This window comes from Uranotaenia lowii, chromosome 2 (assembly GCF_029784155.1).
Source record: "Uranotaenia lowii strain MFRU-FL chromosome 2, ASM2978415v1, whole genome shotgun sequence".
Taxonomy (NCBI): Eukaryota; Metazoa; Arthropoda; class Insecta; order Diptera; family Culicidae; genus Uranotaenia; species Uranotaenia lowii.
In genome coordinates, this window is record NC_073692.1 from 316,653,443 (window position 1) to 316,675,153 (window position 21,711).

General features: G+C 36.9%; 1 protein-coding gene across 4 annotated transcripts in view; it reads right to left on the reverse strand.

The window, feature by feature from the left end:
* LOC129748889 (hexokinase type 2) overlaps window positions 1–21,711 on the reverse strand; it is a 127,545-nt gene that overhangs the window by 15,117 nt on the left and 90,717 nt on the right. For 3 of the 4 annotated variants that reach the window (XM_055743674.1, XM_055743671.1, XM_055743673.1), the window contains exons 4-6: window positions 17,379–17,552; window positions 3,036–3,135; window positions 2,440–2,635 (exon numbers count right to left, since the gene is read on the reverse strand). In XM_055743674.1, coding sequence (XP_055599649.1) covers window positions 2,440–2,635; window positions 3,036–3,135; window positions 17,379–17,552 — 470 coding nt within the window. Of the gene's footprint in view, window positions 1–2,439; window positions 2,636–3,035; window positions 3,136–16,787; window positions 16,888–17,378; window positions 17,553–21,711 lie in introns of all 4 variants that reach the window. The other variant, XM_055743672.1, reaches the window with a different exon arrangement.

Below are 21,711 nucleotides of genomic sequence, written 5' to 3' on the forward strand. Positions count from 1 at the left end.
CTCCGAATGGCATGTATGTTGGTTTTGAAATGAAACATTTTTGTTATTTCTTAAATCTTTACTATTACAAATAAATGATAGCCTTAAACACATGTCATTGAAAACTATTGAAATATAACTGAGAATAATTATTGATAATCTTTTTTGTAACTTCATTTTTGAATTTCCATTTTTTTATAAATTTATAAATATCTAATTTTCGTCTCTTAGCTAATTTTTTTAATGTTTATTATGCTTCCGCTTATTTATATTTGCCGTTTTGTATGACATATTCATAAATTGTGGCTTTACTTTGATCAACATATTTACGTACTTATTTGCCAATACCCTAGCACACGAAATACAAAAAAATGTTGTTAAAACTGAAAATGAAGACATAGATAAAGTGAGTTTAGTGGAATTCGATTTAAAGAAACTAAAAGGAGCAAATATTTGATTAAGAATATTTAGTTTGCTTGTTTACTCGTTAAGTGCTGGCGGAAATTCTCAATGCTTATGCTATGACAAAAGTCTAAAATCTGTGCTGGCAGATTTTATCGTGGATGTCGTAATGGGCGAATGTTAATCGAAAAGTTATTCTTTCTCTGCTTAAGAAAGACCCGAGATTTGTCATAGGTGCAAGGAATTTTAGCTGCATCCCACTTGCACTAATGGAAAATCATAACCCAAATTCGGCAGCGCTTATTCAATATTTTTCATTAGATATTTATGAAGTCATAATAAATTAGTCATTTGGTCAATGCTTGACCTAAAACGTTTTTGAGTCTGATAACATTCAATTTTGATTCTTTCCTTTTTTTAAACTTTGCGCTAAATCAATTGTCATATCAAAATCACGATGTGTAAAGGTTTGGATAACGTTTTGAGAGTTGTAAGAATTTGCACTGTTAATAATTAATATTTATTCAAAAAGTAATCATTTTACTTTCCGCCTTTGCGATATGCTATGCCACACTTTTTGCGATTCTCAGTTGAAAAATCAGGACACCTGGCATCTCTGATCAAAGCTCCGAAAAAAATCACAGTGTAATACTTCCATTTCTGTCGCCAGATAGCGCTATTCGTGTCTCCCGTATTCTCGTTAAGTGGTGTATATCGGTTTAAGTATATCTGATAAAACTCTACACTGCATGAATGGAAGTTGATGAAATTTTCAGCGTTATGTAATATTTACATGAGAAAGTTTTTGTGATATTCCATCAAGTGGTTTTTAAGACAGCGTCCAATGAAGAAGTTTTTCGACTTAATTTTTGGGCGACACATGCGCCATCTATAGTGCATACTATGAACCTTTTTTCAAATCAAGTCTATTTTCGATTACGTTTTCTGTTTCCTGAAGCTTGACTTTAAAAACAACTGAAAATATGGAATATGGTCGAAGTTATATCAAATTTTACCGATTGTCCTTCTTCGGCACGAAAACAACGTATTTAACTTTTTATCAGTTCACCACAATTTTTCCGTAATGACACGATTCCAGATCCTCAAGTACTAGTCATAATTTTTTTCTCCTTGGTTATCTCCGGGAAATACAGACGAGACTTTTCAAAGAAAAGTTGTTTCTGGTTGGAAACCTGTCAGGTGATCGCTAAAGACTTTTGCTGTTCATTACGAAATTTTTCATAATATTTCCTTCTGAATATTTTCCGCACGATTTGACACAGTATTTTATTCATTTTATGGTAGACAGCTTTTCTACTTTGTAAAAATTGAGTCAGGCCTGTTTATTAGTCAGCTAGACGAACCAGTCAGTAAAATTGATCTTTTTTATCACTTCTTCTATTGAAATGATCGGATTGAGTTTGAGATTGATTTTTGCTCCTTTTTGGATCCTCTAGGACTTCTTAAACGACTTACTATGTGAACTTTGGTCAAATAGTTGATTTCCAGCCGTTTTTGGGTCTCCCACTGGGACTTTCTGGATGTATCTAGATTCTGCCCAAAACAAAATTTTCAATGATCTTTAGTATTGGACGCTATCTCAAAAACCACTTGACAGATAAAGAATTTTTTACACGTACACTTTACATACCTACATTAATGAGTAGCTTCGCTGAAAATATCATCAATTTCCATCCATGCATTCAAAAATTATTGACAAAACAAAGTGTTACATTTTTTTCGAATACACTCCTTAAGTCCATAAAAATCAAATTTGTGTAGAAGTGCTTTATCTCTAGTCTTAAACATTCAAGAAAAATCTTAACTCGTCAGATATTAGTGAGAGACAGAGACAGTTGGTTTAAATGTAATACAAAGTTTGACAAAAAATTAGGCTGGGACAAATATCAATTTCTTCTTATGTCAAAGTGGTTTGTCATTGTTAACCCAAAATTGATAATTTCTGCACCTACACCTCTTTAATTCTGAGGTTCCAAACTCTGTTCATAACCGGTATAAAGCTTTGGGGAAAAAAAACGGGAGAGTAAAAATACTTACATCTGCCGGCCCTTGTTTATACTGTAGTGATCGATCTCCCGATCGTACTCGGTCCGCACAAAGTCCAGCGCCCCGTTGTCGCCGAACGCACCCCACTCGGTGTTGATCAGGACGTGCTTTTTGCTCGGATCCCGGACGCCATCAAACATGTCGCAGTTCTCCACTCGCTCCACGTAGCATGCATTACTTCCGGTTCCTGGGGGTTTCGGGGGTTTTTTGCAATGTGAACAGATTTTTTTTTGTAAATGAAAGAAAGTTTTTTTTATTAGTTCGATTCAAAATTTAAATTAATCAAGCTGAGGACAGGTGGATGGGGAAAACACAAAAAGATGGTAGAAAAAGGTGTAATTCAGAAGCAAAATGGGGAATTTTAATAATTTAAAAGTCGATCGTGATCGGTTAGTTGCAGGATCTGGTCGATTGTTTAGGCCACACATTATGTATGTAAAAAAACGCACACACACTCATTATTAGGATGATTGTTTTGATTTCAAATTGCCGGAAGATGGACTTCCGTATCCCAGCACCAATTTAGATGAACCAATTCGTATGGTTGGTGTAAGGAAAAAACATGGAGAAACTCTCATCCTACATACCGACGATCAGTCCGATTCTACAGTTGTGATTCTTCCAGGCACAGGACATCAGGGTGCCGGTGGTGTCGTTCAGAATGGCACAGATGTCTATTTGAACATCCTGCGAGAGGTGGTACAGGTTTTTTGGAAAAGGATTTTGTTTTTTTTTTCGTTTGGGTTCGAAATCGTGTTTGGCATTCGAAAGCGCACGCATGTGATTTAATTTTTGTTTTTAAATATACAGGAATGGATTATTGGGTGTTTGAGTCGACAGGCAGGGAGAGCGCGCATCGTGCGATCGATTTTCGAACGATTTTTTCGGTATACCGTTAAAGAGAAATGTGAAAAAGAAAGAACAATAGATAATGATTATAAATAAAACGTGCAATGTTTGAAATGTGTGCTTAAATCTAGGCTAAATGTTCTTATCGTTTTTATGCTGAATACTGTAATCACATTCGATTGTTAGCGACAGTTTTCTATCATCGTTCATTTGGTTTCATAATATACTCAACATGCTATGACTATGCTATTGTGTAAAACATACTGTACAAGACCGTAAAACGTCTTGTACAGTATGTTTTAATTTTGTCGAAATTTATTATGCAAGATAAAGTTTTTATTCAATAAACTAAAAGATTCGTAATGATGGACTTTTCGGTTATCCTGAAATCTGTAAAAAAAATCCAAATATTACACTCTCTGCAGCCACAAAAAACCTGTATCAGTCTAAAATTTGTGTAAACAATCAAGAGACCATGAAAATGGAGAACATCAAAACAGGTTGACAACAAGTAATCGATGCCAATAGATCGATTCAGTTGGAAAATTCAGATGGAAGGAATTCGTGCCACAGGAGACTTTTTTTTCGGCTTTAAGTTATCCTCTTTCTATTATTACTTCAAGGTACAAAACGCATCACATATCTAAATTTTTGAATTGTTTTGTTTTAAATCATTTTCATTGTTTCTAAGAACACCTTCAATGAAAAAAAATATTTACAACTTTTTTTTTCGGCACTCATAGTCAAGAATTTTGCTGTTATTTTTTGTTCGCTCTCTGGAGCCACGTTTGGAGTCAACGCTTAAGAGTTTAAGCAACAATTCAGTTTCTGTCTCAGTAATATCAAAATCAGGATCACGGATTGCTGCCAGCAGTAGTACTCCAAGATCATTGTGCTGATGCCCAGTGAAGCTGTAGTTCTTATAGAAGACATTTAATCGCCCCATGTCTCTAGGTGAAATACCGTGAAAAATGAAACAAACTCACGGAAATACCTATATCCTTTTTTTGATCAAAGCAAAAATCTGCATTTCCTCCAATTTGAAAAAAAAACATACTGGGAAGCTGGGTTTTTTATCAAATGGATCTGCAGAGCATGGCCGTAAGAACGTAAGACTTTTGAAAAACTAATATAGTTTTACTGGTTACTTGTTCGAGAGTCAAAATCCTTTCTCAGAACCTAAATGAACATTTAGACGTTTTATTTCAGGGCTAAGATTATGATATCTACAGTTTTTTTTGTTGTTTCTTGCTGGAAATTTGGAGGTGTAAACATCGAAATTTTGATTCAATATGGAAAGTTGGTTTCTCGTTTCTTCCTCAATCTTTTTAAAAAGTTAGAGAAACTTGGAACATGGAACTGCCGATCTCTAAACTTCACGGTCAGTATCCATGTGCTCTCCAACGAATCGGAGAGCCGCAAATTCAACATCGTAGCGCTGCAGGATGTACAGCCCTCACCTTGGAAGCACCGGTGACGACAAAGACGAATACTACGCGCATCTGGAGTCACAACCGTTGCCCAAAACATGATAACGAGATCGTCATAGGGGATTTTAACGCTCAGGTCGACCAGGAGGTGGAATTCAAACCGACAATTAGGAGGTTCAGCGCGCACCAGCTGACCAACGAAAACGGCCTCAGACTATTAGATTTCGCCGCCTCCAAACGAATGGCCGTACGTAGTACCTTTTTCCAGCACCGTCTCCCACACAAATAAAGCTGGAGATCACCGTACCAAAAGCACTCACAGTAACAGATCAACCACGTTTTGATAGACACCTGAGATGGCGGCAGACTAATCGCTAATCGACGTAATCGTTCGAAGCAGCGCTTCCGGCAGGGGGCGAGCTCGACGGAGCCTTCTCGAGGACTGTTGAGATACCATAAAGAAAAGCCATGGCGTTGCGAGGAACGTAGGAGGGTGATGGATCCCGGCCATTTTTGCGTTTTCGGGAAGCATTTGTTTCCCGGAAATTGAAAATATTTCTAGAGTTTGTTTTGATTAGGTCGTATGAACCAACACAGTCAAAATTGAGTTATTTACTGCAAACGATTGAAAAACATGTAATCTACTTCAGGTAAAAATTTGGTTTCATTTGATCAATAAATAATTTTTAGAACATGAATTAAAATTAAGACGTATAATGACTTTCTCATTTTCGAGTGCAATTTGGTTTTACGACTATTTGCATCGCGTTAATTTGCCGTGCATGCAATAAGTCGCAAAACAACAATTCGGCGTAGTGGTTGAAGCGACCTTTTGCATTTTTTCCGTAAAGTGCCCCGGGAAGTGTACAAAAGTGAAAATATTAATCGGAGGTCGTGATAAATGGTAGTTTTTACTATCTTGGTACAATAGAGGCCTTCAATATGTAACTAGGTGAATTAAAATTAATGTTAATTTATGCTGCGCAAAATCGCAAATCATCAGTGTCATATTTTACAGAGGCAATCAAAACAACAAGTGGCTATTTGGATACGTTTCCGAACTCCTGGGAACGATCATTGGAATAACAGAACAGCAAGCCATCAATTTTAAGTCGGTCGACTACAATCAACCGTGATGGACAGTCCCTCGCAGCACCGATTCCGGTAATCACTGTACGGGAACACCTCTGCATAGTATTAATTTAAATATAAGTTTTCCATAAATTTCGATGGAAATTAGAAAGATTGAGAAACATCCAATCAATTTAAAATGGAATTAATGTTCATCTGCATAACGACGTTAGCACCAAGTAGGTAATGCAGAATGTCGTAAGTACATTTTCACTGAGTATAACTAAACGAATAGCCATATTAAATACATTAGCATGTTCTCCAACTATTTTCACATCTCATACCAGTTTTCCAGACAGCTCTCAGTGGTATTCAAAATACTAGAATAAAAAATGTTTTTAATAATTTCATCAGCGATTTTCTCGGAACATGCAACGTGGCTCATACGACCTTATCAAAACAAACTCTAGATTTTAACCTTCTACAAAATCAAATGGAACCAAACATAAGCAGTAATTTTTTGATTTGATTTCCAGCAAAAAATGCTGAAAACGTTAAGCAATCCAAGTTTTTGCTAAAAACCACCTAACATGATTCGTTTTGCTGACTTTTCTAACATTTGCTCTGTTTTGCTGTAAATTTTCCAGCAATCGATCCGTATTTCCGAAAAAAATGAGCAATCGATCTGTCAATATGGGAACTTTTGTTTATTTTTGTAAGTTAAATTCATATTTGTTTGAGTTTAAATGGATTATTCGTTGGGTAGTTGTTCAATTATTGGTAAAACAGCAAACTAGCAGTTTTTTTTCTCATGAGAGTCAAGGTGCTGATTTTTCGGCAATTAAATTCGCTGATTTTTTCCAGCAATCAAAATATATTCCTGGTATTTTTTCACATGTTTTACCCTGATTCAGTATTATTAAAAATTTACTTTTAAACCATTCAAATATTAAAACTATTGATTTCGGTTTATTTTTTTCTGGCATAAACTTTTTAATGGGAAAAAGATATTTCCACCGAACAAATTTTAACTTCTTTCATAATTCATGCTGTATCCGGTTAAACCAATAATGGTTTAGTTGCAGGCTCTACATTCGAAAAAGGTGCAGTAAGTTAATCTGTGTACTTACACCCAAAATAATTTAGAAATTCTTTCTACGGGATTTTTCACATAAATTTATATTTTGTTGCATCATATCGATTCCACGTGAGTTTCCTAGTAACAACAGAGTATCAAGGATGCCCTAGTAGAAGCTATTTTACTTCCACATAACTCACATATGAATTTCACGTAAAATCTAAGTGGATGAATTTATTCCGTTTTATGCATTTGTCTCAAGCGTCTGGTTGGAAATTCTTATTAGAAAAGAGTTTTGTCAGCCAGCTGTTGTGAAAATTTGTGTGTCCTCGGAAGAGGAACTACATTGACAAGCATAATTTGATTAAGCTTTTTCTTTTTGGTAAGTCTCTCTAGCTTTTTGATTATTCTGAATTATTATAAATTGATTTTTGTTTCCCTTTTTTGATATCAATGAATGGATCTGGATGCAAGCGCCCTCCCGGAACTGGTACCGGTTACCGTACTTTGGTACGACACCATACGCAACAACGGACAAGGTAAAATCATATTTTAATTTAATCATCCATTTTCTATTACTGAATACTTTTTCATTTTTTTTCAGAATTTTACAATTCGCCTTGCGTTCCTGGAACTGCGGGAATTGAAGTGTTTCTATTGCGTGTTGCGTGAAAATGTAGTGTAAGGGTTAAGTATTATGAAAAAAAAAGTTTTTTCCACAAGGAAATTTTGTTTCATTTTCAGCATTATAAACAACAACAAAAATACAAACCGACCTACATTTCATTCTGATACTAAAAACATTCCCCGTAGCTTTCATAAGCATCACACGTGCGTTAAAATCACTGAAAATTCACGTAAATTGTAGGTGAGGCCCATGAAACACGAATTCTTATAGGGAGGCGTTTACTTATTGATTTCGTATGATTTACGTGAAAATCAATTGGATAAAAATTATGTAATTTTTTCCACGTAGCCACTAAGTGCAAATTATTTTGGGTGTAGAAAAATCGGGTAAAACGGACACTTTCAATATTTCGAAAATAACAATGCTTGGCACAAATCTGATGATGGAAATATGTTCGCCTTACTGTATCAACCAACACCTTTTGTTTATTTACATCAAGCAAGGTCAACAAAACAAACAAAAACTTTGTTGATCCGTTATTTGATGTGATTTTCTCTCCCCAGTTAAGTTCATAACTCACAACATTTTCAAAAATTTAACCGTTTTCAAAGTTTCAGTATTTATTAAGCTTCCTTTTAATCATCTGGCGAAAAATTAGCGAATTTCGGTTGAAGGGCTTGAGCAACAGACGTTTTTTTTTTTTTTTTTTAAAAAAGTTTCTAATGCGGATAAGACGGACACCTCAAGGTCGGGTAAAACGAACACTTAAGTTTCTCTAGGTATTTAAAATTTTTCATCAGTTTGATCCACCATATGTCTTCAACAGACCCTGGCATGAGAAATTGTCGATCGAAAAGCCCTCAGCATCTCAAACAGGCCATAAAAACTGTCAAAACAGGCTTCCCAGTAAAAAAAAGCGTCTTTAAAATACGCAATTCCAAATACCACACTGTATCGCTTCCGGTTTCGATCCAGTTGGTTCCATTATGGTTAAAAAACTTTCTCAAATACTTAACTCACAAAAGTATTCTGGTACTTTTATAGCAATTTTTCCGGCAAAATGTACCTTTTCTACGCAGTGTCCGTTTTCCCCGACCATTTCTAAAAAGTGTAATCTGCAAGCATGTATTAGGTTGCTATTAAAACAGTGAAGGAAATTTAATAATGGGTTATGCGATAGAAAACATCCTAAACTGCCCATCTTTTATTACGATTTTCTATTACCATTTCTATTACGATTCTACCTCAGGGTGTCCGTCTTACCCGACTTTCCCCTATGAGTAACAACCTACAAAACTGACTGCTTCTTGCTGCAAAAAATTGATAAAACTGAGAAATATTTTTCATTAACGATAGAACTTGGTTGGATAGACTTTAGGTTATCCATTAAATCTCGTAAATTCTCAGGTAACTGACCATTTGTTACAAATAGTGTATTTTTTGACCGAATCGGAAATACTAAACGATGAGTATTACAAAACGGACCATTGAAATTATTTGTCGATTTTCACTTTTGATACAAAGGTTTCGGGCGATCATTTGTTTTCTATTAACGTATAAACCATATTTAGGAAACAAAATTCAAAATCTTATTCATATATCAAGGTAGAACAAGTATTTCCTTGTTGAATCTCAACCACTATTCCAATAAAGATCGTTTAAATATCTGAAAAGAAGACTAAGCAAATATATATGAATTTTGGTTTTCTGGTATACACGAATGTGAAAGTCGCTATAAGGACAAAAAGTTTACCGTGGAAGAAAAAAGTTAAATATGAATAGGAAGATTGTATTAGCTCTAGAAGCTTATGTCCATTATTTATATGTGTCTATTTATCTACATCATCAGCAGCAGGTTTGTGTAGCTCTATTTTTTGTTTCGGGAATTCTCGGGATTTACTATTGTTTTCTGGGATTCGGGAATTCCCATTTTTTTTTCGTTTCCCGGGAATGGAACCTCTAGTGATGGACGGAGAGAACGCCGCGCGGGCGGTTGTAGTGCAAAAAACACTCGTCGAAAATCACTGACAGCAGAAGAAGTAAGGAGTCCGAATTTTCCAGGAGAAAAAGCGCCACCTGATGGAGGAGGTGCTCGAGGAGCTGGAACAGCTGTGTCTTTCTCAAGAAACACGAAAGTTCTATCAAAAACTCAACGCCAGTCAACGCATTCCGCAAAGGCTTCGTGCCGCAAACCGTAATGTGCCGGGATACGGACGGAGACATCCTGACGGACAATCGCGAGGTGATCAAAAGGTGGAAGCAGCACTTCGATGAACACCTGAACGGCACACATGCAGGAGATCAAGACGGTGGGGGAAGGTACATCGCCGGCGTAGCCAACGACGTAGACGAGCCACTCCCAACGATGAGTGAAGTTAAGGAAGCCATTCGTCAGCTGAATAGAAACAAGTCGGCTGAGACGGATGGTATCGCAGCTGAACTCATCAAAATGGGCCCGGACAAGTTGGCCGATTGCCTACACCGGTTGATAGTCCGGATCTGGATGGGGTAATATGCCCCATCTACAAGAAGGGCGACAAATTGGACTGTGAGAACTACCGAGCGATCACTGTCCTCAATGCCGCCTACAAAGTGTTGTCCCGAATCCTACTCCGCCGCCTAACGCCACGAGCAAACAGATTCGTGGGAAGTCATCAGGCCGGCTTCATGGAGGGACGGTCAACGACGGACCAGATATTCACATTACGGCAAATCCTCCAAAAATGCCGGGAACACCAAGTCCCTACGCACCATCTATTCATCGACTTCAAAGCCGCATACGACACGATCGACCGTAACGAGCTATGGAAAATCATGGACGAGAACGTCTTTTCCGGGAAGCTGATCAGACTGATCAAGGCGACGATGGATGGAACGCAGTGCTGTGTGCGGATTTCGGGTGAATTGTCGAGTTCATTCGAATCGCGCAGGGGGCTTCGACAAGGTGTTGGTCTATCCTGCATGATGTTCAACGTGGCGCTAGAAGGTGTTATTCGACGAGCGGTGGGCGAAATGAGGGGCACGATTTTCAACAGATCCAGTCAACTTATCTGCTTTGCCGATGACATTGATATAGTCGGCAGATCATCTGCGGCGGTGGAGGAGATCTACCGCAAACTAAAACGCGAAGCAGGAAGGATTGGGTTGATGATTAATACGTCCAAGACGAAGTACATGCTGGCCTGCGGATCCGAGACCGACCGAACCCGCTTGTCCAGTAATAACAAGGTCACGATCGACGGCGACGAGCTGGAGATAGTCGAAGACTTTGTCTATCTCGGCTAACTGGTGACCGCAGACAATGACACCAGCCGTGAGATCCGGAGGCGAATTATCAGCGGAAGTCGTGCCTACTATGGACTCCACAAGCAACTGCGGTCGAGAAGACTTAGCCCTCGCACGAAGTGTAACCTGTATATGACGCTCATTAGACCGGTTGTTCTCTACGGGCACGAGACATGGACATTGCGACAAGTGTTAAGAACCATCCTTGACGGCGGCAGGGGAACGGAGTGTGGACTCGAAGGATGAATCACGAGCTCCCGTTACTCTACGTCGAACCCAGCATTCAGAAGGCTGGCCGGATACGCTGGACAGGAAATGTAGCGAGAATGCCGGACGACTGACCTGCACAACAGGTGTTCGCTACGAATCCGGTAGGAACGAAAAGAGCAGGGACGCAACGAACGAGGTTGTTAGAACAAGTGGAGCGCGATCTGATGAATGTGGGATGTCCAAGAATTTGGAGAACGGTTGCCATAGACCGAGTGAATTTTAGTAATTATCAAGTTATGTATTGAGACGGAGAACTACGAAAATGAAATAAAATAAATAATATTCTTTCTTATCGAATGTCTTGTGAACTTCAGATTTTTTTAAACAAATTCTCATGTCTGTAAGGTTTTTTTTTCCAAATCCAAAACATTCTCCCACGACCCAATTCGATTTGATGACTTCGTTAACTTATAGTGTCCAGCCGGTAATTGCTCCAGTTTTGACACCCGAGTGTCATCATCAATCACATAGAGAACGCGCCGTGATCGCGTGGCCAACTCGTGATCGTGAGGAAGGCTGTGTCCATAAATTACGAGTGTAGTATACCAGTTTCATCAAGATTTGTTTTACCAATGATAAATTCCTGCTGTATAGGTACATGTATGTATGTATGTATGTATGTATCCACCTTGGGTTTGCGGCAGCGCCGCGGTCATGGCCAAGAAAATAACCCGTGCGACCATCTTGGTTACCACGCAAAACAATCGTAGCCACTCGAAGAGACTTCCAAGGGAGTAGAATCGTAAGCAGAGGCACTTACGATATCCAGGAATATAAGGGGAAAAAGTCTCAAGAAGCTATAACCGCATTGTTGACTAACCAAAATAGCATACAAATTATAATCCCGCCTCCAAGGCTTCCGAAAAAAGAGTGCGTCCTTATTTTACAAAAAGTAATCAAATACTTTCTTTTTCCCAACCATGCCAAATTCCCTTGGCATAAATTGAAAAACTTCCAGTATTTGAAACAGGTAACAAGCACATACTGCTACCCGCTCCTTTTGAAAAAGAAGGGTACCCTGATGCTCCCACCCATTCATTTGATGTAGATGAAATCTAATAGGTATAAAAATGGAATATAATAATATAAAATAATAGTATAATATAATAATATAATATAATAAAATGTAGTATGATATAATATAATATAACATAAACATATACTATAATATGATTAAGCTAATGTCAAATAATATATTAAAAAGAAATATTATAAAATATATCAAAGAATAATGTATGCTCATAAAATATAATTCATGTAATAAAACAATATAAAATCCAGAAAAATTATGTATTTACAGCTGCATATATTTCGATGAATGATTTTATTTTATTGACCGTTAAAAAGTGAATAATTTATTGCATTGATGAACTTCCACCACCTATGTTAAGAACAAATCTTTAATTTAGCAAATATAACAAAAAAAGGTAGTTCAAAACGTAAGCAATTCACACTACGAAGACTGGAAACTGAAAATATGTTATTTTAAAAGCTGAATTATATGTTCAGGGAGCAATGACTTTTCCTCCGCTTGATATTTTTGTACATTTATACATAATTGATTTTTGAAAAAATGGTGAAATGGTGAAAATAGTGCGGGTACTGTGTAGAACAAAACTTGCTAGCAACTGATGTTCAGGCACTTCTATGCTGTTTTTGTTGAAAACTGGAATAGTAAATAATGTTATAACATAACTGACGGGTATGCAACTGAGATATAGCTTGAATCAGATGATGATACAGGTAATATTGAAATATATGTATGTATGTATGTATGTATGTATGTATGTATGTATGTATGTATCCACCTTGAGTTTACGGCAGCGCCGCGGTTGTGGCAAAGAAAATAACCCGCGCGTCCATCTTGGTTACCACGCAATACAGTCATAACTACTCAATGAGACTTTCAAGGGGAATGGAATCGTAAGCAGAGTCACTTACGGTATCCAGGGTTGAAAGGGAAAAAGTCTCGAGCAGCTATAACCATATTGTTGACTAACCGAGATAGCATAATACAGTACAATATAATGGTATAATGTGGGATAATCTAATACAAATACATATTATAAGTTATTTGGTGTATCGTTGAATCAGCTAAGAATAAAAAGAAAAAGGAAATGTGCACGACGATATTTTCCTTTTATTGTATTTGCTTGTTCTGAAAAGTTATAAGGCAATTAAGATTAAAAAAAATAGATTTGTTGATAAATGAATTTACTATAACATGTACAAAAAACCATATAAATAACAGTGATTACTAAAGTCTAAATTAAATTTGAAATTCTAATGTGAAATTCACTGAATCAATGAATTGAAATCATGTGGAGTAAGATGTGTTTGTTGGAAACGTAAAATATGCGAACTAAAGCTAAAAGAATCATCCAGTTGTCGAGTGATAGACAAAGACCAAGTCATGCCGCCTTCTCTGTTGATATAAACCTAGCTAAAATTATTAACAAGTTAAATACAGGTAAAACACGATCCCAACGAACACAACATAAACCTTGCTTAAAATCTTTGAAAGGAGAAACTTTTAAAATGATCATACAATTTGAGATGAAACCTGTAAGAAATTTATGCATATTATTGTATGAGAACAGGCTTGACATGCCTGTTGTAAAACATCCGATCAGTGCTCCCAAGATGTGCTAATTTAGAAATGAATGAATGACAATCATAAAAACTTCGGCAGTAATCTAGTATTCCAATGTGCTGAAATATACAAAATGTCATTTCAAATCCTGAAAATATCAAACATGAATGATTTTAATTCATGACACCCGCCGCGAAAAATTGACTATATTTTATTGATTGATAGATTGCTTTTATACTATCTGATGGTTTCCTGGCTGCATTCCATTTGGCTGTTTCTTGAGTTTCGATAATAATCAATTAGTATTTTGTAAATCAGAGAATTTTATAATAAATAAGTTAAGCTTTGATGCATTGCCCTTTGAAGTTCAAATATCCAAGATAAAATAAAATAGATATGGATATTGGTTGCACGAGTTTTTGCTGCAAATTAAATTTTAATCATCAGAAAAACTAAAACTGAACTCGTTGTTAACCTTTTTCCGCAACTCAGGCCCATCTGCAGCCTTTGGAAGAGTTGCTCAACATCATGAAAACCTGCACTATGGAGAACAACTATGAAATGTTTCACAGGATTGAAATGTTTCAGTCATGCAAACAGGAGCCGATCAAATGTGTAGAAGTGTTTGTAAAAATTCACTCAACGAGATCACTACATACATACTATAGTCAGTTCCAGCTGCCATTGCACTCGCCTTGGGGTTTGAGTATTATTCAAAAGTGGGTAAAAGGAAATATTTATTTAAGGACAATAAAAAGCATCATTCAGAACATCTGCCGGAGAATCTGCTGATGCCATTCTTTTCTTCTTTGCCACTCTGCAGTTGTGTGATTGGGTAGTTCCGTTAATCTCAGTCACTCACTTTTCTTGGATGAATCCAAAAGTAGCCCTTGGACAGCTTTGTAGCACACACACTTAAACACGCACGCCACGCTTTTCTGCCCGTTTGCCGGAGAGAAATTAGATTGTGCCAAGCAGAGAATTAGTTGTTTTCTGGAACTTGATCATTGTTTTAACTTTAGAAAAAATATCAATAACACTTTGTTACACTTGGAAATATATTAAACTGTTGATGCTATTACTGATAATAGTTTTCAATAATATGTAGATTCTACCACTCTGCGAGTTGAGGATGAATGTTACACAAAATCATAATCATTTATTAAGCAAAATTGAACCATTCTCATCACTCCTCCCGACGGCCCAACTCGAACGACTTCGAGTTCTTACCAAAAACACCAATTTTTAAGGGTAAGTGATAAATTTTCGTGTGACCCAACATGCCCACCATGAAGAAGGCCTAAATTGTGAATATTTATTTAACTTAGCTTTAGTGTAGGATTCCATTCTGCCGGAGGTAGGCAAGTCGTTCTTGTAGATGATGATGATGACTGTTCGCCATTCTTCTAATGGGACATCGACATATGTGATAATTTCACTAATTGAGCATTTCACGCACACTAGTCACTGCTCATATACCGAGTATCGATACTCGAGACTTCGAGACCTCTGAAATATCGACGGCCATTTGCATTTTGTTTCACTTTTTCGCATAAAATAAGCATTTTCAAACTGATCTTCCCATAGCCTCTGTTAAACTTATCATATCACATCACACAGTCTTCTTCACTATCGTGTTGCATAATCGCCACCCCACCCTTCAAGCAACAAAAACCGAATTTTAAAAACATAAAATAAGCGACCGAACACCAGAACCGACCGTACTCGTCCGTATCTCAACCGGAACTGTGAATTCCTGCTGTATAGGTACATATATGCAAACTATAACTGGTCAACCGCCGACCGGTTAGTGAAATTCTTTCTAATGGCGTATTTTTTTTTGATTCCGGATTTGGCTCTCGAACCGTCAGAATAAAAAAGCAAGTTTCGGGTTTCGAGTTATTTCATACGTAGGTGTGCGTGAGAACGAGCGCAATGTTTACATGCAGCTGTCATTTTGTTCTCCCTTCTGGATTCCTTCATTCGGTTCTTCATACCGGATTGCCGTTTTTCGTGTCCGGATTGCCGTTTTTCGTGTCCGGATTGCACTGGACTGCAGATAGTACGATTTTGCTTGGCTGAGAGGTTCAAAATCGCGGCAATAATCATTTGCCCGTTCATTATTTCAACTGTTTTGTTTTCAGCCAAACAGCTGTTTAATGTTTTGACAACAACGTTGAGAGTATTGGTGAACTTCTTGCAAAACTGACTTTTTTCTCAGGGCGACTCCGTCCCTTTTTCGAGCGAACCTAGGTTGCCTCTCGAGCAATAAATGAGCACGATGACAGCAGTTAGAGCGAACCTAGGTTGCCTCTAGTTTGCCTCCAGGTGAAAAAAAATACGGTATAATTTGTCACCCATTTGTTTCAATTGAACTGTGCTGTTCGGTGACAATTGTTGGCTGTCTCGTGTCTGGATAGTTTCGAAACTTATTGAGCACACGTGATTTTGCCCGTTCATCGTTAGAGGATAGCGATCAAGAATTTCGTGCAATTTGCATAACCTTTGCAGATCCTTTATGGTTTAGATGCGAATGTGCATGGAGTATTTAATTCTTTTTTTATGAAGTTTTCTTCTTGTCAACATGCAACATTCCTTGATATAGGTGAACTGGATTCTATTAAAAAAGAGTGATATTCTTTTTAAAAAAGATAACGTTCAAAATGAACCTGTGCCTTTCGTAGATACATTGTTCAGATAAATATAGAGAGTGTGGAGTATTTCGTACTAGTGGAGGCTGTAAAAATACGTATCGCGTACGAAGAAATAAAAAAGAAATACAACAACATAAAACACATAAAAAATCGACGGCTATAAAATTTACATTTGGAGAGGTTATCTTTGAGAAAGAAAAAAAACTTAGAGGATGACTGGGTGTTTGTGAAGGGTGTTTTATGAGGATAGCGAAAAATTTAGAATTTAACGCCGGACTTGTCACCTGCAATCGGAGGACATATGGATTTATTTTACTAACGTCCGGAAATGGAGCCGTCATAAGTCTGAATGTGCCCGATTGATTGCAGGTGCCAATTCCAGACGGGGCGGCACTTTAGAGAGACCTATTTAAACTCTCTCTCTCTGGGGTGTCCAACCCCGTCAATCAATCGAAACCGGACGACCGGGGGGTAATCTTACCAATTATGACTCCAATTCGACAATTGTGATTGCTATGCGCACACGACATCAGAGTTCCGGTCGAATCGTTCAGAATTGCCATCACAGTTATTGCAACGTCCTGAGCAGGGGCGTGTGCGCGCATCAAACCACATCATCATTCGTTTTTCGCGCCGCGGATGGTTTTGTGGTTAGTGTGATGAAAGTTGGTTGTGGGGGGTAGGTGGTTGATAGAATGTTTCGATTTGTTTTTTTTTTGTTATTTTTCCGATAAGACGTCGGCGTCGAGGTACCACACGTAAAGGTGATGGCCGCAGTTTATGGGTTTATTTAGTTTTATGATGACGGTACGCAAACATTTTGCGACGATAATAGGGCGTCGTTAATTTTTCAATAATTTTGTAGCCAACAAATGAAAGTGATTGCATCCAATAGAGCCGCCAATTGCGCGTGATGTTTGCAAATAAAAGAAAGGAAATATCGATAATGAACGAGACTGTCTTCAAAGTAATTTAACCTAGGTAACATTTCCTAACAATTGCCTAACACTAACCGCTAGCTTACTTAAACTTCTACTGTAAAAAAAAACAATCTTCGAAACGATCCACTCACCCCTCGTCTGGCGATGGCGTCCTTCAGCAGCTGGACGACGTCCTCGTCGACGACGCCGGAACAGTTGAAACCCTTGGTCCATCGGGCCAGAATACCTTTGGTGAGACCTAACTGCGTTAGCGGGAATGAAAAGGTGAAGCCTAGAGGTAGCCGCTCGGTGTTCACTGAATGTTCCTGAAAAAAATAGAAAAAAAACATTAGTATTTCAGTAAAACTAAGAGAAAATCCTAGACGTCGACTAACGAGCACTCTTCACAGGAAAATATCATTGGGAAATATAAGAATATCAATCCACGATTTTGACGTAGAGTAAATTCAAGAAAGACGTCTGACCTGAAAAATTTTTTTTCCCAAATCCGGGGCAACCCATGAATTATTGAGTAAAACTTAAGAAGAGAAACATTTTTTTTATTGAAACACATCAAAAGATTTCGAACGAATGTACGATTTGTATTCCAGACTTCAAAAAATCGTTCATGTTTGTTTTGACTGATATAGCTCGAAAAATTTCGTTCTTAATAATTAATTTGTACTCATAATTCCATTGGGTGTTTTGTTCGATTATGCCAATAAAATTAACAAGTCCGGCTAAAATCCGAGAATTTTTCAACGAAAGCTGGACAACCGGGCTGGATCGGATCTTTCTCAAATTTCGTATCCAATATCCGGGCAGTCCGGTAAAACTGAGATATCTTTGTGTAGCCAAAATAACAAACGTCGGCATAGAAATTTATTTTATTTTATTTATTTTCAGTGCTGCCGAATACAACTATTATTTTATTTTATTTTTAATCAAATTGATTTATTTTCAGCATATCCTTCATCTCATCTCTACGTTCCTTCTCACCTCTATTCTCAATTGAAACTTTATACGCATCGAATTTTGTTTTATTTTTCTCTTTAACAAAATTTTATTCACCACATATCCTTAATTTTTATTCCATATTCCACATCTTTATTCTCCATCCTACAAATTTTATTTAACCAGACCCAAATGACCATCAATGGTTAAAAGGTCTCAAAAAAATATTATTATTATTTTTATTACAAATTTTATTTAATTTCTGCATATCCTTTATATCTCATCTATACATTCCTTCTCAACTCTGTTCTCAATTTTTTCTCTAATACAAAATTTTATTTTTCAAATATCCTTCATCTCGATTCTACACTCCATTCTGAGCGAAAGTTTTTGAAATTTTGAAATTTTATTTATTTTCTTTATAATCACCATCCAATCCGAAAATATTCTTCGCAACAGTCACTCTGTCTTTGTTTACTAGATCCCGAACAATCCGAAAACATTCTTAACGCCAGCTTTCCAAACTGTGCTTTTCTTGTCACCCTAACCCTAACCGGAATAACTCGATAGTATTTTTAGAAACAGCCTTCCAAACCAGAAGGCCAAATCAAAACAAACAACCAGCAGCAGTAGCCTTAAAATGGTAAAGTGTCACTAATAAAACTTAAAAAAAAAAAAAAGTAGCCTTAAAAATCTGCGCTACCTAAGCCAATTCCGATGTTTCCACCGGAAGGCCAAATCAAAATAAATACAACAGAAGCTGCCTTGAAAATCTGCGCTTCCTAAGCCAATTCCGTCTTTTCCACCGGAAGGCTAAATCAAAACAAACAATCAGCACTTCCTTAGCCAATTCCGTTTTTTTTCCACCGGAAGGCCAAATAATAAAAAACAATCATCAGAAGCTGCCTTAAAAACAGCGCTTCCTTATCCAATTATGTCTTGTTCGACCGGAACGCAAAATAAAAAAAAAATCAGAAGCAACAGTCTTACAAATCTGCGCTTTCTAAGCCAATTCCGTTTTTTTCACTGGAAGGCCAAATCAAAACAAACAATAAGCAGCAGAAGCTTTAAAGCCTTCCTAAGCCAATTCCATCCTCTTCCACCAGAAGGCCGAATCAAAATAAACAATCAGCAGAAGCTGCCTTGAAAATCTGCGCTCCTAAGCCAATCCAGCCTTTTTCCACCAAATCCAGCCAAGGCCAAATCATAACAAACAATCAGTAGCAGCAGCCTTCAAAATCTGCAATTTCTAAGCCAATTCCATCGTTTCTACCGGAAGGCCAAATCAAAGTAAACTATAGCAGAAGCAGCCTGAAAATCTGCGCTTCCAAAGCTATTTCGTCTTCTTCCACGGGAAAGTCAAATCATAACAATCAGCAGCAGCAGCCTAAAAAAACTGCACTTCCAAAGCCATTCCGTTTTTTGCACCGAAAGGCCAAACCGAAACAAACAATTAGCAGAAGGTGCATTAAAAATCCGCGCTTCGAAAGTCAATTTTTCTTTTTCCACCGGAAAGCTAAATCAAAGCAAACAATCAGCAGCAGCAACCTTAAAAATCTGCCCTTGCTAAGCCTATTCCGTCTTTATCCACCGGAAGACCAAATCATAACAAACAATCAGCAGCAGCAACCTTAAAAACCTGCGCTTGCTAAGCCTTTCCGTATTTCTACCGGAGGTCAAATCAAAAACCATTTTGTTTGTAGCAGCAGCCTTTAAAATCTGCGCTCCCTGTGTTAATTCGTCTTTCTACTGGAGGCCGAATCAGAATCAATTTTGTTGTATCTTCAGCCTTTAAAATCTGTGCTCCCTGTGCCAACCCGTCTTTCTACCGGAGGCCGAATCAGAAACAAATTTTTCGTAGCAGCAGCCTTGACAATCTGCACTTTCTGCCCTGATTCTACCAACCATGCAAAAAAATTTGTAAAATGTGTTCTGTATCTTATAAAAAAATGATTACGAGATTAGCGAATTTGGAAAAAAAATCTACATAACTAACTTCAGGATCCTTAAAACCGGAATTATTCAATTGTAGAGATGAATCATCCTAGAGGATGGAAATCCCGTACAAAAGAAAAAAAAAGAATCGAAAAAATTAATCCTTTTTTTCTTATTAAACGTGATGTATGGGATGAATGAATTATTATTAATATTTTGTTTTATTGAAATATAAAGTAGTATGGGAGAGTGGGGAATCATGGGCCACTTTTTTTTCGTTGTTCCATAACTTCTTTATTAGAACAGATAAAATGAAAATAAAAAATGGCATGGTTTTCTACATTTTCAAGGTATCATAAGGTATTTTTTAACAAGTTATTTTCCCCAAATTCTGACTGCTTAAAAAAAGCAATATTTTTTGGATTTTAAAAAATGGTGGGGAATCGTGGGCCACCAAATCCAAATTGACCAAATTACATGCAAAGTTTATGAGTTGACCCAAAACGGTGATTTCCTAATTCATTTCGTTATTTAAAAGCAATTTTAGATGATGAAATAAAAAAGAGATCTGTGTATGATCGCATACATTCCAAAACCTGGCTCGCGAACGTTTTGGCCAAATTTCTTATATAGGACGGGCAAAATATTTTTCATAACTCTTCATTTTGCATAAGAAAACTTTGCAGTTATGTAAAACGTATTTAAAGTTCTGAATGTGTATAAAAACATAAAAATTTAGATGATTCAAGATATGTGGCCCAAGATTCCCCACAAGCTATGATTTGCAAATTGGTTGCGTTTGTGTGACTTATTGATGTTTCATCAAAAATTTCTTTTCCACGTGAGAGATCATGACAAAACTAAGATCATAAGCGTATGAGCATATTTTTGTTATACACTTTAGGTTCCCCATCGATGAAATTAGCGAGTGTTTTTTTAATTATGTAAGTAATTTTTTCTAACTTTTTTTAGCTTGATAAATAGAAGAAGCATATTTCAGTCAACAACATATAGGAATATATGCTCACGCAAAGCGACGACGATGACAGTTGGTTTGAGATTTTTATCTCAACACACATCTGAGATATTAAAAGTGGCCCACGTTTCCCCATGGCCCACGATACCCCACTCTCCCTTACAAAATTCAACAACAAAATTTGTAAAAAAACATTTAAATCCTCTGAATGGATAGCTTTATCAAGAGCCCCTTCAAATGTTTTTCTCAAACACGAAGGCCTATTTGAAGCTTTTAATCTATTTAAGGTTGTCAGATTTTTTTCAGCACGTACCCGGTCCGGACAAATCCGGGCAGTTTTATATAAAATCTGGTAAAATCGGGAAGTTTGAGTTCAAAATTAAAAATAGAAAATCCGGGCAATATCCGGACAAATTCAGTCAAAGCCCAGAAATTTTCTAAACAAAAATCAAGAAAAAAAATCCATCGAAACTTATCGACGGATTTTAAATCGTATTTTAGGCCTCAAAAAACCTTTTATAAAAACCTTTTATTTAATATTTTTTATAAAACTTACTAAAAAAATCCGTTTTGGAGGCATAAATAAAAAAAAATCCAACACAATTTCTTTTATTTTTTGT